Genomic DNA, 19,112 nt, shown 5'->3' on the forward strand with positions numbered 1-19,112 from the left:
GTGAGATATCCATGTGGGATACCACCATTAAGAGTTATATATAGAAATAAAACGCAGTTTGAGATTTTACACACCCTTTAATTCAGCATTAAGATAATCTGAACCAATATTGCATACCTCACAGAACCTCACCGAGTTCAAAGTAACATCCCAGGCAGTTTCAAGGAGACAGATCAGGGAACATGTGCAACTTCAAACTTATGCAAAAATATATTCATCTAACCCAAAAACTACCATGGAATGGAGAAGTCTCAATTACACAGAGCAGATTGAGCTTTCTATTTCGTATACTTTGATTTTTGAGGTGTAGAATTAAAGAGCTTGTTCATGCAACTCATGCAAACTGCTGGGCTCGAGAATATTTCATTACGCTGCCTTTCAAGCACAATATCAGAACATCAAAGGCTTACAAAAAAAAAAAGAAATCACTCACTCACTCACACTCATGCAGCAGAACCTCGTTGATATGTTTTCCAAGGGATCGCAAAAAAAGAAAACACAAGAGCCGAGAAAAACTAACAAGTAAGGCCACAAATCGTCACAGCAACATCAGAAACAGCTCTGAATGGCTGCCAGTGAAGTTATTAGACGTCTTGGCACTCGTACTGTGATCAGAGACAGCGTGTGCACGCGCGCATGTGTAATTAAGGGACACCTACTATGTTCCACGACAATGGTCCCCTCCCACTCTTAATATGCTTCACTGCATTACCCCACTGTTTTGCGGCAAAGCTGACTTTAGGAAACCTCCAACAGCTACAACCGTGCCGAGACACCCTTATTGGGACCTACGTTCACGTATCTCTGGCATTTCGAGGTGGGGCCCACGGGAAGGGCTTGACAAGCTGAACAGCGAGTATACATTTGTCGTCTTGATAACATCGTGTGAGAGCAAATTCGCATCTGCACAGCTAAATTTACGTGACTGCTTCATTCAAATGCAACATAAGATGTGAAAACACTACAACATTGCAACATATCCAATGGGAACATAATACATAGCAGTCAATGAATTTAAGGTGGGGAATGCAAGAATGCAATGTAGCAGCCAGGGGCATCTACCAATGGGTTTCCACTGTATATACTGTATATATTAAAACGATGCCGCGGTAGCTCAACAGGTGAGAGCATCGCACACGTAATGTGAAGACGTGGGTTCGTACTCCACTTGCGGCCAGTTGTTTTTCCTCCACTTTCATTTCTATTTATTTATCGTTTCTTTGATTCAATTAGGAACTACAAGTAATTTCCCCTATGCTGTCCTTGGTGTCATTGTTTGTTGGCTTCTTATGATATGACTAATAAAAATCAGGCTCTTCAGTGTCCTTTCTTCTCATTCATTACATAGTGAGGGTCTCGAATCCAGCAGTTTTATGCCTTCAGGTAGCATGTGTGGGCTTATTGTCTAGTTGCCATCACTCAAAAAGTTCACGTACACATGACACCTGCGACAAAAAAGGATGTTCCATATCCGCCGTCAAGGCTGTGAGGTGTGGCCCTGGCTAGCACTCCCAGGTTTACTTCTAGTAGATAAACATAAATACCCCAGAAAGTGGATAGCAAAATGGCACCAAGGTAGCTCAATTGGCGAGAGCACGTGTAATGCGAAGACGTGGGTTCGTATCCCACCTGTGGCAAGTTGATCTTTCATCCACTTTTATTTCCATTTATTTATCATTTCTTTATTTCAATTAGGAATTACAAGTAATATCCCCTAAGCTGTCCTTGGTGTCATTGTTTGTTGGCTTCTTATATATATATATATCCAGAATACAGAATTACTTATAGCTTTTCTCATTGAGGTACATGACCATGACGAAAAACCTGATCCAGCTGCTCTTAGCTTTCTATGCAGCAATTTGCAAGGTGACCAGAGGACAGTAGCATGTTATCCACAGCACATTCTACGGGAACAACAACACTGCCAACAGAGACAATAATGGCACAAAAAGCACCAGTAGATCCATAGGGACATGAAGGCAGAAAGAGGAAAAATAACAAAAGAGCCTCACCCGTGCGAGGTCACAGATTTCTCTCTGAGTGAGCAAGTTGGCATCAACCTGATGGCAGTCCACAGGTGGCAGCAGCACAGGAAGACAGAGAGCTGAGGCGGTTAGTGCAGCGTGAGCACAGGAGGGGGGCAGTTCACTCCCAGCAAAGGGAGACGACTCCCCCTCCCCATTCACTCAAAGGAGACCCACCACAAGGGGAGGGGCAACAACGGGCCAAGCAACAGAAACCACCCGCACCATAAGAGCACAGCAATGAGAAAAAGGAGCTTCGCAAAAGATGGCAATGCTCCTGGTTATGAGGAGTGCATGAACCAGTGCTTGTATACCAAGTGCAGCACAAATTGTCTGACATTGTCCAAGGACTGAGAGTGTCATTGGATTTAACGTTGCAAAGCAACAGAAGAGCTATGAGAGGCACGATATGAAGCGGGCAGCTCTTGTAGTTTTATAGCGTGTACCAAAAGCATGATACAAAAGCAGTCTTGCATTCTGCTCCTATTGTAATGTGGTTGCTGTCAATGCCATAGCCACTGAACCACCATGGTATGTACTTCCTCAAGAGTCCCTGTTTGAAGCATTGGCTCGCTCAGTTCCAAGTTTGACTCACGGAGCACACTTTGCACTTAAATAATAGTGTAGCAAAAACATATATAAATAAAATTAACAATAGTGGTGCTACGTGAAACAGTCAAGTACATTATGCATAAAACTGCACTACGGTACAAGCTACAAGATTATGTGTTATCTTGACATGCCCCGACAGCTGTGCGACACTTGGTATGCAAAGAGGCAACAGTGGCTCATTTGGAAGTCAAGGCAAGAATCAATGCAGTAGCACAGGGAAGAAAATTAAAAAGCGTAACTGCACACAATTTACGGAGAGGCAGCGGCTGTAGAGCACAATGATGAAGAACAGACTGAAGGCCACATAGCAGAACATGAAGTTGAAGACTGGTGACATCTTGCACTATCTGTCAATATGGTACAGGTGAAATCTTTGCCCAAAATCAGGATAGTACAAGGCTTCAATTCCAGCTCCAATCAGAAAATATGGGATTACCTGTGATACAGCAGTATTAAATACAATGGCCATCAAGCTTTGCAAGAGATAGTAATCAAAGGCTCCAACTTAAAATTCAAATACACCAACTTCTAATTCCTAAAGCTAGAAATGAGCTCAACTATAGTTTGAAGTGACCAGCCCCCTGTTCAATGCATTTCAAATCATTCTAAGAACAATGTGCTGAAGTTAAATAACTGTAACAAGGTTACATCACATTTTTTTGCGGACTGGTGTGGATGATTTTGCATTAGTGGTGATTTACTACTGGAAGCAATGACAAAAGACAATACTAAGTTGGTGCCTGTGTGGCAACTTACAAGCATAGCTGCAAAGTCTGGTTAATGTAAACATAACCGCTCTCCTCAAAGCACAAACAGAATAAATGACCACGACAAATAATGCACAAATATGTCAACAGTAGCCAACATAATTTAGTCATATAACTAGAGTTGGGATTTCCGGGACTCGTCTCAGTTTCAAAAAATGTCCCAATGTTAGTGTCAGTTACGTACATGCATCTACCAAACTGCTTGCACCTAGATTTCAGCAAATCTGTTGTCCAGAAATGCTCCAGATTTACATTGGGTGTCCCAGAAAATTACAGATTGTCCCAGTTGTCCAGGTTTTCTATATTGTTTCCAGTGATTTAATAGACGTGCTTGAACTCACTTTGCCATTCAACTGTTAGTAATATTTTAGCATGGTCCGGGAGCACTAGTGATTTTCTCTGCCTGTGTAGCTATGGAGTCCTAATCATTTGTGCTGGAAACTGTTTTTCATTCCTTCAAAATTGCAAGAATAGTGAAAGTAACATATTTACTTCATGCGCATCAAGTGAAAAACAGCACCTGCCATCAAAGCAAGGAAAGAACAACAACCTTTTTTTTTTTCACATACAGACTGCCTGTGCAGCGCAGTCACAGCACAATAGACACAGGCAAATCCTAAATGCTAGATTGTTTTCTCAGCATATCCAAAGATTGTCTGGTTGCAATTGTTTTGCTTTTGAAACATTCCTGGTTAGTCTGTGTGCACACATATCAAACTCCTCTCTCCAAGTACAAAGAGAGAAAGGTCAAGTTATACTTGTGGAGGCACAAAGATTCTTGAAAAAAGAGGCAACTAGTGACGAGAAGAGACACTCATATAAGAAGAGAGTGAACAAAACAAGTGCTGTGCGAACAAAGTTTGACAAACAAGGAATGTGGCTATATGGATAAAAAAGAGCTAAATTTTCTTGGTGCTCAGCACTTGTCTGCAGCTTTTATTTAAACATTTATTTTCATAGGTGCTACTGTCTTCCGGGGAAGAAATCACGTTGATAAATGCTAGCCACAAGTTCAACACCTGTCCTGCGAGAAAGGATGATATAATTTCTCATGATCACGGCATGCAGCAGTTAAGAGTATACTGTGATACAAGAAGGGCTGCTGAAAGAGAGATCCCGCTCTTTAATGCATAAGCTGTTGGACCGTGCTTCCCTGCTGCATTTTAATGTTTAATCTGATTTATTCAGCTTCCTCTGCCATGTGTGCATGTACTATTATACATATTAAAGAATTATAAGGTTTAACGTCCAGAAACTGCACAGTAGGCTATGGGGTTGCTGTAGTGAAAGACTCCAGAATAGCTTAGACCACTGCAGGCTCTTTGACATGCACCTAGGTCCAAGTAAACAAGTGTTTTCGCATTTAACTCCCTTCGAAATGTGGCCGTCACAGCCAGGAATGCCGTAGCCACAGAGCTACCGCAGCAGTTATTGACCCTTTTTGCGGCGATCCCGTGGGCGCTGCCATGTTTGATCACGTGGTGACGCATACATTGTTTGCCTCAACTGCCTCCGTTGCCTCTGTGTTTACAATAGATGTGTATGACGCTGGTGCGGCTTAGCAAACACCTCTCTCTTTTGGGAGATATCGTAGACGGTGACTGGGTGGATGACAACGAAGCATTGGCCACAACTTCAGAGAACATGCAAAAGAGCTTTTGGAGCTGATTAAGCTACGTCCAAATGTCGCGAGCAGCATATATGGTGCTTGTTCTAAAAGCGGGGCTAAATATGTATTCCAAGCTATCCAAACTTTCCACTCATGAATTGAATCAGGATTAGTGCATTTTGCTCTTCGTTCTTTATTTGGCAAATCATTTGAAGAAGCGGCGTGTCACCTTTCTGACTCAGTAAAGTTCCTCGGTTTGGTCACTATCTGTTTATTTTCTGCCTAGTCGCTCACAGAGGTGCTCGGTTCCTCTAGATTTGGTCTTGCTGCACACAAGACTTGAAATGTACATAGCTGTTTTGTACATTGTAATACCTTGTAGCAAAGATGTATTATCGCTAGTAACTCGCTTACTCTTGCAGACCATCACGAGACATCCGGCTTCGACCATTCGTGCACTACCGGTGTAGTCGTCATTTATTGTGCGTATTTAGTGCACATATATTAAAGTGTGAACCCATTCACTCATTCTTGACACGTTGGCGATAGAGTGGGAGTAATAAAGTTTCCGTGCCAGTTGGGGTAAATGTGTGGATACTGTGCGTGAAACTTACTGTGTCAGGAAGCGGCGCTACTCCCTTTGTCATTGTTTAACGAGTCATTCTTGCTGACGTTCCAGGGGTGAAGCCCTTTCTTTAAAGGTTAGCGATACAACGCTGGCAGATGAGCAAATTTCTGTGTCCTCGAGGAAAGCCGTACATCTCGAAGTGCCAGTAACATGTACGGACAGTTGCAGCAGCAGTCCGCGAACTTGGCCACACAGACTTATTCAATTCCTTAATATGACAGTCACTATTTTTGCCGCCAAGTACTGCACACGTCTTCAATCCACATGATTCAATCCAGCATGATTGAAGCAGTGTGGTAGCAAAAACTCAGTTGCATTTCCGACAGCTGATTGCACAGAAGCAAGGTAGAAGCGGTAATGGTTTCGTATTCGTGCGCTGTTGCTGAGGCCAAGTGCGACGCGCCGCCGAAAGCACCATCTCTTTTCTCTAGAACAAACTACTCCGCGAAAAGGGTCAATGACAAATATCATCCTCATCACACCTCCTGTAATCATAGTAAAACAAACCCCACTGTGCTCTCCACAGACAATATGAAAAGAGCAAGGAAAGAGCTGACACACACCTTCTCCCCATGCTCTGTATCAGCCATCATTTGACGCAGTGTCTGCAGAACGCGCACACATAGCCCCTCCTCCCGCTCCTGCAACAGGCGCTGGGTATGTTGCACCAGCTTGGAGACAAAGGAGGCACAGCGGGCCTGTGCCTGGGGCCGTGCAGGGAACAGCCGCTGAGGCTCATGCAGAACATCCACCAGCACCGACAACTCGCTCTGTACTAGTGGCCTGAGCTGCTCTTCCAGCACCAGCACCAGCTCTTGCAGCACCTCGATCACTGTTCTATCACTTGGATGGCCGCGTGACACCTCCTGCAGGACGTCAACAACAGAGTGTTTCAAGGCCAAATGCAACAAACTTTCAATCTGGCTAAATTGTAATACACTTGGACCTCGTAATAACGAAACGGGATATAAATAAATAATGGTTATAATGAAGCAAATGCAATTCCCTTTGAAAACCCAATAGAGATCCATGTATTTTAAGCCTCGTTTTAAACAAGTGAAATTGTTCTGCCAATGGATATAATGAACTAGATTCGTCTCTATAAGCAAAAATACCGACCAGTGTGCACTAAGCATATCGCTTTCTGCCAGGATCCACAGTCGTTTGATGCAGCAGTTCGAAATTAGAGCATCCAAAATGCCGTCGAGCAGTAATGGCCTTTCTCACCGCTGCGCGTAGCCACGCGCACAGTGGCTGCACGCAAGCAGCACTCATTTATCTTATCGCACCTTCCTCTTGCTGCGGCACGTAACTGGCAAAGCTAGGTGCACCCTCCGAGACTGCGATCTCAGAGGCCAGACCTAGGCCGGTATTTTGTAGCGATGCCTTTCCAATGCTAATGCCTTTTCAGGCTTCTCGCGCTTGGTCAGTGGTCACAGCGACGGTCTGCTCACGTTATCAATGTGATCAGCTGGCCGTGAACGGTGGATGATAAGACTAGTATAGAATAAAGCATAACGCATCGCTACAAAATATCGGCCCCAGCTGAGCTGCGCCACATATCGAGGCTGATACTTGAGCGCGGCGTGATAAAAACTAGTGCCTCCACTTCTCTCTTTCACTACGGTGTGCTACGCAGTGCTGACTCACCTAGGCATGACCTTATAGAGTGCATGAAACCAGCACAAGCCCACTGATCTGTCTACTATGTTTACAGAGATCAGGGCACGAGTTGGCCATGCCAAGCCGACGCGCTCACACAGCAGAGCCGCAGGGCCTCAAGAAAGCGCCGGATCTGATAGTTTCACTTTCAAGGGCCGAACGCGTCCACATATATGTCTGTGTTTCTGGTGCTGTGCCAGGCTCTGTTGGCCAGATACTTTGACGGGTTTCACAACAAAATGAGCGAGCCAAGTGGTAAACGAAAGCGAAAAACCATCACATTGGAACACAAGGACGCTGCCATAACGACTGTCACGTCAGGATTAAAAGTGCAACATGCCGGAGAATCTTTTGCTGTTGTTTTATTGAATTTTCATCACATACGCAGCTGCAAAGTGGTTCGTAAGGCCACGGAACCGTAGTCTTCTTTGAATATTTAAAGTTGTGCATACCACTGGGCATATACTGCAGTAAATGGAATTAGTCGGTATAACGAAGTAATGAAAATAATGAAGTAATTTTGGGTTTCCCTTCAACTTCGTTATAACGAGGTTCAAGTGTATATACTATTGAAGCAATCTTGGCAAAGATGCAAGCATGATAATTCTCCTATTTTCTTACTACCAGCCTTAATATTAATAACAGCATATAATAGCACCTAAGAAGACAATGCATGTACCTGGTGGTTAGCGCATACGACACATGTCCCTTATCCACACATCCCAGAACATGGCGTCCAAGATTTTCAGTGTGCCATAGGTGCCACATGACTTAGAAGTGTGCCATAGGTGCCGTCCTTGGCATGACTTCCAAGCCATGCCAAGGAGGCCTGCTGGTTCTACACGTTCTAGGTTCTGCATCATTTCAGGTGAGTCGAAATGGCTACATTTTTCCCAGCTTCATTATCAAAAAACCATCAATTATTGCCCACTTTTTGTGATGCATCCACTAGTATTTCAAACGTAATATTTTGCCCAGATGTTGTTCTATATCTACAGTATCTGTAACTAGACATATTTACTTGGTCGAAAATTTCTTTCGAGTTGATCTTTAAGCTTCCCAGGCATGTGTTTACTATTTCAACACGGCTTGCTCCTGGATATGTGCTTCCACCAGCAGCAGAGTTGCAGATTCACTTTACATGTGTCACTCATGCTACTAGTCACCAATCGCAGTCATGCAATTCCACAGAAATCTCATAGCACCTGCTGAAATACAGCCAACAAACAATGCAACAGCAGTGCCTACAGCCACTGGCACTTGGGACCCTGTTAGTAGACTGATGCAGAAGCTATTATCTCTAACAAATGCCGGTATATTCTTTTATCATGCACATAAAATCTGTCAGCAGGTTGCTTTTATGGCATTTTTCAAATACATTTTCTACCATCACTCTTTCAACACATGGCAATAGAGCAGTTACCATTGTGTTCACGATGAGAACTCCAGCATTAGGCCCACACTTAAAAAATAGCTGCTGTGCATCAGTATCTTGGATGGACTAGGCAGATACCACAAGAGTAGTATATTCAGTTTATGATACAAACAAGTGTGCCTGTTGGAAAAAAAAAAGATTGAACTAACACCCGTTGTTGCCATAATATTAACTACTCCTGTGAGTGCAATACGCAGCTTTTCTACAGAATTCCGCATGCTCTAGAGCACATTAGAGTGAATTATTGGGCAACTCTGCTCCTGTAGGAGGCATATTAAACACTAAGAAAACAAATTATGTTTTATTCCGCCCATGCATAAAGACTATCACAAGTGAAGCTAACATCCCTTTTGAGGGGCAAAGAATCAAACGCACAAAAATTTCTTGGGGTACTTTTTCAAAACAACTTAGACTGGTCCACGCGCACTATGTCCACTCCAGCATTTTAAGGTCTATTGGTATTACTTGCAAATTACGACAACAGCTTCCACAATGCTTAAAGAAGCAATTATATTACACAGTAGTAGTTCATTCGCATCTGCATTGCAGTCTTCTTGTATGGGGGAATATGACTAAAGTTAACAGAGGTAGTAATCATGTCTTGCAAAAGAAAGTTCTACGGCTGATGAAGGGAGTGTTATACAAGTTTGTGTTGGTGCCTCTTTTTAAAAAGCACGAAGTACTAAGTATTGCAAACGTCAAGGAGAAAAAATTTGTAATGGTTATTTACTACCAGGTAATATCTGATCCTCTAGGGCTTTTTTTCGGAAGTTTCTTCTTGTGAAAGATCAGAGCCACAACCTACACCTTAAAGAAAAAAAAGCCTTGCAGGAATTATGGCACTAAAAACTAAGCTACCAGATTCTGCATTTTTAAAATCAACACCCTTTTTCATCAACAGAATTGAGGAGTATTGCTCATCTGTAGTATAAAAATTCTTGTATTCCATATATTTTAAGTCAAATGTGTTACTGTACACATATATTTCTTGTGCTTGTAGCTATTGCTTTTTTGTGTACTGTTAATTCGTTTTATAGGATTCTAACACTGAACATTCTGTCATTTTGGGGGGGAATTGGGTTTTTTGGGGGCAGGCATCCTGTCAGGCTTTTTTGCCTTTTCACTGGTCCCCTAGGCACCTGTACATTTTTGACAGTGGGGCTGTTTAAGCCGCTTGTCAGTCCGTAGAGCGTGTACAAAAACCTCGCTGAACGATGACGTCACCGCGCTTTGCCTAGCAACCACCTCGCGGAGCGGCATGTACTTCGCCTCCTCTCCGTGCCGTGCACATGTTGCCTTGACATGGGACGTTAATAAAAGGGAAGCAGAGCATGTGCGCGGCGCGCACTATGCTCAGGAGAGAGAAAAAGAAAATGAGAGTGAGAGAGAGAGAAAGAAATTTTAGCAGCACCAACGAGGCAATTCGCAGGGCTGCTGCCGACGCTGTCCGTGTTTCCCCGTTTCCCCGCGTTCGCGCCTAACGCGTGTGGTGTCTGTGACTGCAGCAGGTGCCTCTGGCGGCGGCTCGGCAGGTTTCGACCAGCCATGCCCAGGCAAGTGTGGAGGCGCTGCTTGGCCGTGACGTCACCTGGGAGATAAAGCTCGGAGCCGCCGCGATAGCGGCAGAACTCTCGTTGACTCTGTGGTGAGTACATTTAGCCTTAACATGGGACGACATGATTCGGAATACCGTGCCTAGCAGCACTTAGCATTTCCTAGCAAAACTTAGCCAAGCCTAGTAAAACCTAGAAGAAGCTAGGTCGATCACCAGCTCGGCTGTTTACTCCAGCCTTGCACCACTAGTGCAAGCTGCCCACATTTTTTTTCTTTTTTTTCTGGTCGCCTAAAATAAACTTCAAACTTCATATTCAGTAACCTTAGTAGTGCCATTATGCCAAGAAGTAGCAAGTAAATGGCCATAACAAAGCTAGAAATACTACCCGATGAAGAATACAGCCCCTAAAGACTGTGGGCATTTGGCCAAAGCAGAGAGATGTGCTCTCTGAAATGTTTTCAGATCGGTGACTTTTCAGGAGTGTTAATTTGGGCTAGTTGGTTGAACATCGACATAGTGAACATACAGCACGGACAACAGGACATGGTAAGACAACAACATGGGCCCTGTGTTGTCGTCTTTCCACAGTCCTGTTGTTCGCGCTGTATGTTCAGCATGTCGTTGTGACTTTTGTTTGCTTAGTACATCGTCACTGCTCGTTTTGATAAAATGCTGTTTGAAGTTAGTCCATGTCAGCCCATTAAACCTTTCTTCTTCCCTGTCCACTTATGTGCTGCAGTGTTCAAGTTATAGACAAATTGCTAGCCCAATACGCTATGTTACCTGGTGACATTTTTTTTCTAGCAAAGGATTAAGAAAATGTCTAACAAGCATTATTTTTGGTGTTGTTGGTCTTATTGCCAGGCAGCCCAACTAAAGTCTTTCATGATTTATATGACACAAATCCTATAATCAAACATAAATTTAAATATATATACATATATATATATAATGAACTACTATTTTCACGTAGTACAAGACAATTCTGACCAAGCCAATACGTACAGTAGGCCTCTGTGGTGATTGTTCCACAGGCTCGCGCTTTGGCGCCCGGGCAGAGGAAAGCCAGGCACGTGTGTGTTTGCTGATCAGGGCAGTCTTGTCAAACATGGCTGACACCTGAGACTCGAGATCCAAGGGGATGGCAATTCCACGGCTTTTAGCTGCAGGCAACACAGCGTGGTTGTGTACCACACAAGTACCAGCTCACACATCAAGGCAAGATTCGAGAAAAGTAGGCAAGGTTAAATTACTGCACTTGTAAGAATGAACTGCAACCACAAAAGGCATAAACATGAGCATATGCTATACTCACCCCCCCCCCCCCCTCCTCTTTTCACCAGGTGCTAAATAAGGTTTCTGTAACAGTAATTTCATCCAAATCTAGCCAATCTTGAGCCTATTAAAGGGGCCCTGAACCACTTTTTATCGAAGTGGAAAAAGGCATTTGAAGTGAAAATAGGCTATTTCAGAAATACTTTGGAGTAAAAAGTACTTCAATGCGTTCAGCAGAAGCAGAGTTACTGGCAATCAAACACGGCCTCCGCGTGCTCCCATTCCTTCTTCAATGCCTTGCACTGCGAAGGCTACGGCGGAGTGGGGCGTGGCCACAATGCTCTGCCTTCTAAATGTCACCCTGGTGCTCAGTTCCAATTTCATTTTGGATGTTAACGTAGACGCCATAACTTCCGATTTTTGTGCCTACAATGCGCTAAGCATAAGCCAAACACAGTTGTACTCAGCGAGCCGCAGTGGGCTTAGGCAGTGGACTCATGGCGGCACCCCGCGGCGGTCACGATATCTACGCTACGTAGCCAACCGCAGCTACCAATAGCAGCCGCGTATGGGAATCCGTTTTATTACGAAATAAAGCGTCCAGCAAAGAGTGAGGAACATTCAGTTCTTTTTAATAAAAAGAAATTAAGTGCAAGATTCTTGGTAAGTCATTAAATTTTCAAGCGCCGATACTGCTGTGTCATTGGCCTTCTAGCTTTCATGGCAGCCTACAATAGAACCAGCTCACTGCACTTAAATAGCTAGTAACAATTTGCTGCGATGTCGCATAGATTACTTCTTGTAGTATAGACCGTTAGCACACGCAGTTCCATGTGGATACATGATACAGTCTATATATTTTCTAATTGTCAACATTTGTGCTTTAACACCATAAGCATTTCTTTTTCTTCAAGTAAATGATGTGCGGAGCAGTAACACATGCTGCACTAGCCCTGGGATGCACAAGGGAAATAATCCATAGAATCGACAGAATTGGTAGACACTAGCCTTGTCTTTTGTACCGCAAGCCATTTTTCTGTTCAATTTTTCTTTCTTTTGTCTTTTATTAATTTATTTTCTCTTACTGCTATATGTCTGCATAAAGTTCGCGAGAACTTGAATGCATTCACAACAAATAATTTATTTATTTATTAATCAAGCAAATGGGTTGACTTGATAAATGTGAACACAGGAGAATGAACATCCCTCTACTTCTGTCCAGTTCCAAGTATTGCAAGTCCCTTGAACATACCCCAATCAAATGATTAATGCTTTTTGCTAACAATGAAACCAATAATGAGGCTGTTAAAGGACAAGCTCGGTCAGTCACAGCAGTATAAAAAAAAGGCAGAAATAACACACACAGCAGTGCTCATTACCAAGCAGACCTGTTCCCGATTTATTTACACATACATATTTACCATGTGCAGTGAGACATACAAAAGAAAAATTCATGCCGAAAAACCTGTAGATGGTACAGTTGACTCTCCACTACTACTAATTGATACTACAAATTTCCACATTCTGACTCTATTTGAAAAATCCTTGTTGTTTTGCTATTGGCAAGGATTGCACAACTCCTTAAAACTTATCTTACATATTTTTGCTTTCTTACAATGTTTCACCAATATCTTGCATTTCTTGATGCTGTTCCCACTCCTTTATTAATTCACTTGTGCCTTTGCAATACTCTTATTTTGTTTCATCCCTGTGGTCACAGATGGCTTGTCATATACACCACTGCATGCTAACATACTTCCTTGATCTATGTTTTGCATTTTTTACTGCATTAACTACTGCAGTCGAACCTACTTATAAAGATACTGGTTTTAACAATATATTGTATGTAACAATGAGCAGCCGATGCACCATCAACTTTTGTATGTGTTCTATAGCGAAATAAACCACTTACTACAATGCTCCCATTCCGCCATTATAGGTTATAACTATAACTGTGCCTACTGGGTGTGTGTGCCGAGAGGAAAAAGAAAGCAAAATCCTTGAAAAACAAAGGCTGAAGCTTGCTAAAAGTAATTATCGTAAATGTGTGAAGCTTGTGCATGTTGGTAACACCAGCATATACTGACATTAGTTGCGCACCGCTTTACCAAGCGGCTGGGGCACCGCGATCACTCCCCTCGGCTGTGCCCCTTTTCTCTCAGCAAAAACTACCTCTACACATAGCACGGCACCACGCCTATCACTTGACACCACTTGCGCAGGATAACATGCCACCTGATGGCTTCGAGACTAGTCTCCCCGCACGAACTTGATGGTAAAAGGGCACAGCCCCCAGCCCTAGGTGATCCTGCGACTCTGAATTGACACTAAATGTACCTTGGCACACTAGGAACACTTATAGTATGCCTTTGCAGCCATATTGGGCACCTAAGCCACACACTCATCACCTGAAGCATGTTCTTCACTGTAACGGGAGTTTTAATTAGTTCTAAAGAAATATAACGAGAGCACTTTGAAATGTCAAACTTGCCTATTGCATTCCTCATTACGTATATTTTATGACACTTTTTAGCGACTCAGGGCACGCTAAAGTGGTCCTCTTGAAATTGACCAAAAAACCACCTCTGGATACTGGTGTGAGTAGCCATATAATGCTTCACATTTTAAAAAAAGCCACGAGCCGCTGCATTCGCCTGCATGCCCCACACCTTTACCACACTTGCCATTGTGTCGCACACCTTGCATGGCTTGCCTTCGTTGACCTAGCGCGCCCCTTTTACCTTCTCCCTTTTACCCCTCCGACATCGACGCAGTTGGCTCGTGTATCAGTGGGTTCAGCAGGTGACAGGAGAGGGGTGTGTGAGGCCCGCAATGTGTAGGGCGATGCGACGAAGGTGTGCCATGCGGGGTGCGTGGCACAAAGGCAGGTGTTGAGAAGGTGTGAGGCACACAGGATACTGCAGTGGCTCTTCTTTTTTGTTCTTTTCCTGGATTTCACATTCCTTTTCTTTTCTACGCAGACACCCCATAGCCAGATTTAATTGTTGGAGCCAATAATGCTGTGTGGGAACATTGTAGTAGATTTATTTTACCATAGAACACACAAAATTTCATGGTGGGGCAGCATCTCATTGTTACATTCGAGTATTGTCAAAACCGATAATGCTATAAGCGCGTTTCACTGTACTTCTTGCTGTCAAATTAAAATGTTTCCATGTTTGTCCCCTCTGTACTTTTTCACACAACCCGGTTATAACAACTATCGGTTATAATAATGTGATTTTCTTGGCACTCGAATACTGTTAGAAGTGGGTTCAACTGTACTCACTTGCACCTCATTTTGATGTTGTGCAACACACTACAGCTGCCAAGCTGCTAACAGCCAATCAAAGTAATAAAACACAGAGTAGATAAAATAAGCGAAAAAGCAGTGCGAACCTATTTCAGCCAGGGTTCGTATGCAGCCTTCAACATTCATTCGCTGTTGAAGTGCAAGCCATGTGCAGGTGGATAATCGGAAGGCAGCTTGGAGAAGCCGAACAAACACTGGTTGGTGAGTCTAAAAAATAAAATAAACTTTCACTGGAAGATCTGGTTGCAGATGAGGCCTCAGCCACGATTATCAAATTACTTACTTGTCCCTATTTGTAAATGCAGCATGTTGAGAGGAAAACAGACAGACACCGAATAAAGAAAAAGTTAGCCTGCAGCACTCCTAAAATTTTTCAGCCTGCATTCACAGCCAAGCTGTCACAATGCAAGCTTTATGGGAGTTTTGCAACATTCAATTTCTATGCTACATAGAATTCACTTTCTCTTAGGTGGCACAGCACATCAAAGAAGTCAACAGCCCACATAATTTTTTTTTTATTGTTGTTTCCGTTGTGCACAATAGCTGCGAAAGCAATGTATAGCCTTGTGCCCAATAGGAGTACAGTCAACGAGCAATTTTCCAGACACCCAATTTTTCAGACATGCCCGATAAATCGGACGCCTTTGCGGCACTGCCACGCACCCCATAAAGTCAACATATAAGAACGTCTGAAATTTCGGACGCAAAAACCCTTCGCCGTCGATTTTCTGGACTTTTTGCCATGAGCGCAGGTTCAAAACGGTGTTATCGAAGATACCTCCACTGTCACTTTGATTACATCGCCGCCTCGAACAGGCACTCTCACACGCAGATCCGCTGACAGCCACTACCGCACCGTGGCAACATCATGCCAACCTACTTTAATGTTCGCTACCAAGCTTTATGCTGTTCTGTGCCATGTTTTTTATTGAGAGAACTTGCCACCGTCAGCAATGGCACTGACTCCACCTTCGTCATCCTCGCCAATGGCTTCGAAGCTCGGAAAGCACTACATGTTGCATGTCAATTCCCAAAAATACGCTTTGCCTCATTACAGAAATGTTATGCGGTGAAGCATACCAAGGTAGGGAAGGGGCAATGGTCACGGGACGCAGTATGCATTCCTTAATTACACATGTGTGCACCTGCCGTCTCCTATCCATCACAGTACAAGCACCAATACGCCTAATAAGTGTACTGGCAGGCCTCCAGAGCTATTTCAGATGTGCCTGTGGCGATTTGTGCCCTTGGTGCCAGTAAAAGGCATGCGTTCGTTTTTTCGGACTGCCCGATTTTTCTGACGTTTTCGCGGCCCCTAGGGAGTCCAAAACATTGGACGTTGACAGCTTTATCTCAGATGATTAGTATGTGATCCTTGGCCCTTAATAACTACCTCCAGCATGACATTGCTAAAATATTTTTATTTTTATAATACTTCTGTAAGTCAGATCACATGCATGCACAAAAATAATGCCTTTGTCCTGCATTTCAATAAGGCCAATGCTTCAGAAACAATTGCACAATCTAACGCTAAATTGTGGATTTTGTTATCTCGAGACTAAAACAACATTCTAAGTGAATGTGTTACACCATGAAAACAAATGGCATCAATGCGATGCATGTCAATCTCTCATCAAGTGCTGCTATATTGCTCAAGTAAGAAAGTGTAACCAACAAACAAGAAAAATTTGGCAAAACAAGAAAAATTTGGCAGAAGTTTTGTGTCAACAAGACTCATTGACCTGGTTGCTGCTGCACAAGCCTCATCTGACACAAACTTTCTATTTTGAAAAAAGTATAATAAAATGTGGTTTACCAGAACAGGCTGTAAAAAGAAAAACATCAAAGACTTGGATTTATATGATTTATTTATGTAACGCTCTTAACAGACCTTACAAAAATCATGTTATTTATGTAACGTTTGCAAAAATGAAAAAAAATAATAAAAAAAGTGCTGCTGCTGTCACAGTCACCAGTTTCCTTCCTGCAATGCTGTCAAGTGTTTCACTGTTGCAATATCTTACCTGCACAGTGGCACTTTGTTCTGAAAAAGGCGAGTTAAAGAAAGTCGTGATGATGTTCATGACAGTATTTGTGACGTAGTTCTCTAACTGCTGGTCAGCATGACGCCGGTCATGCGTGGCATTGCAGACCTATGGGAGGGAACAGTAAATATTTTAGCATGTCTCTCTGTACACTCAACGGGTGAATAACAGCAGTGCTAAATGTACAAGCAAGCAGAAATATAAACTAAAAATTATGCTCTATACTTCAAGAAACATTTGCACCCCATGGGGGCTAATCTTGACCCCGAACAATCGTCTATCTTGCATGTGATTTCCTTCCTCAATTTACAGAAGCACACAGTACTTTCTGGTCCCGAACTGCATGGCGTTGAAAGCGAGTATTAGAAACGAAATGCATGCAAAATATTGACCCTTTTCGCGGAGTAGTTTATTCTAGAGAAACGAGATGGCACTTTCGGCGGCGCACTGTACATCGCCTCAGAGAATGCGCACGAATACGAAACCATTACTGCTTCTACCTTGGTTCTGTGTGATCAGCTGTCGGAAATGCAACCGAGTTTTCGCTCACGCGCTGTGCTCCAATCATGCTGGATTAAATCATGTGGATTGACAACGTGTGCAGTAGTTTGCTGCAAAAATAATAACTGGCATATTAAGGAATGGAATGAATGTGTGGCCAATTTCGCGGACCGCTGCTGCACCTGTCCGTACGTATTTAAGGCACTTCGAGATGTACAGCTTTCCTCGAGGATATAGAAATTTGCTCATCCACCAGCGTTGTATCACTAACGTTCAAAGAAAGGGCTTCAGCACTGGTACGTCAGCAAGAGTGAGTACCACTCGTTAAACAATGACAAAGGGAATAGCGCCGCTTCCATTCATAGTAGGTTTTGCGCACAGTATCTACACACATTTACCCCAACTGGCACGGAACCTTACACCCACTCTTTCGCCAGCGTGTCAAGAATAAGCGAATGGGCACACACTTGAACATATGCACACTTTATACACACAATATATTACAGTACTACACCGATAGCGCATGAATGGTCAAAGCTGAATGTTTCGTGATGGTCCACAAGAGTAAGCGAGTTACTAGCGATAATACGTATTTGCTACAAGGTATTACAATGAACAGAACAGCTATGTTTCAAGCCTTGTGCGCAGAAATAACAAATCTAATGGAACAGAACACATCCACAAGCGATTAGACAGAAAAAAATCAGATAGTGACCGCACCAAGGAACTTTTCTGAGTCAGAAACATGACAAACCGCTGCTTCAAAATATTTGCCAAATAAGGAACGAAGAGCTAAACACGCTAATCCTGATTTAATTCATGAGCGTAAAGTTTGGATAGCTTGGAATACATATTTAGCCCCGCTTTTAGAACAAGCACCATATATGCTGCTCGCGACATTTGGACGTAGCTTAATCAGCTCCAAAAGCGTATTTGCATGTTCTCTGAAGCTGTGGCCAAAGCTTCGTGTCATCCACGCAGTCACCGTCTACGATATTGTTACGGGGAAAGGAGGTTTAAAATATATTTACAGGGATATTTACAATGCGGCCACTGGCATATAAAACATACAAGATGGCAACACCAATCCGCGCGCCATCAGAGAGCGTCGTCATCTTCCGTACTGTCCTCAGCTTCATCTCGAGCACCGCTTGGCAACATGACCCCCGGCAGCGAAGGCGCCGTCCCGGTGCTGGCTAGATCGTCCGAGTTGTATTGCTTGAGGCGGGTGACCTGTACGACATCGGTGCAAGGTCGAGACGTGGTGGAATCGAGGGGCGTGATTTCATATGTGACGTCGGCCACTTGGCGCAAGACCTGGTAGGGGCCAGGGTAAGTCGAAATCAACTTTTCGCAAAGGCCAACTTGTCGTGACGGTATCCAAAGAAGGACCCTATCACCAGGGTTGAAGTGGGCATCGCGATGGCGGGCATCATGGAAGAGTCGTTGCTTGTCCTGCGAAGTGGTAAGGCGCAGGCGTGCAATCTGGCATGCCTCTACAACTCTGAAGATGGCGTCACGGGCGTATTCTGACGACAAGTCGAGAACGGCGGGAAAGAGGGTGTCAAATGGCAGTGTGGAATTTCTTCCACACGAGGTAAAATGGGGAAAAATCAGCATAGTCATGTCGGGAGGAATTATAAGAAAATGTTACGAAGGGCAAAGTGGCGTCCCAGTCATTATGGC

The 19,112-nt window shown here is 43.5% G+C and overlaps 1 protein-coding gene across 1 annotated transcript in view; it reads right to left on the reverse strand.

Moving 5' to 3' along the window:
- The window catches only part of LOC119461957 (inositol 1,4,5-trisphosphate receptor type 1-like), a gene marked incomplete at its 5' end in the record, with an annotated part of 266,368 nt that overhangs the window by 201,965 nt on the left and 45,291 nt on the right, over positions 1 to 19,112 (reverse strand). Inside the window, 5 exons of the mRNA XM_049672350.1 lie at positions 2,013 to 2,060; positions 6,204 to 6,506; positions 11,298 to 11,455; positions 14,967 to 15,087; positions 16,905 to 17,033. Coding sequence (XP_049528307.1) covers positions 2,013 to 2,060; positions 6,204 to 6,506; positions 11,298 to 11,455; positions 14,967 to 15,087; positions 16,905 to 17,033 — 759 coding nt within the window. The remainder of the gene's footprint in view (positions 1 to 2,012; positions 2,061 to 6,203; positions 6,507 to 11,297; positions 11,456 to 14,966; positions 15,088 to 16,904; positions 17,034 to 19,112) is intronic.

Source organism: Dermacentor silvarum, chromosome 8 (assembly GCF_013339745.2).
Source record: "Dermacentor silvarum isolate Dsil-2018 chromosome 8, BIME_Dsil_1.4, whole genome shotgun sequence".
NCBI lineage: Eukaryota > Metazoa > Arthropoda > Arachnida > Ixodida > Ixodidae > Dermacentor > Dermacentor silvarum.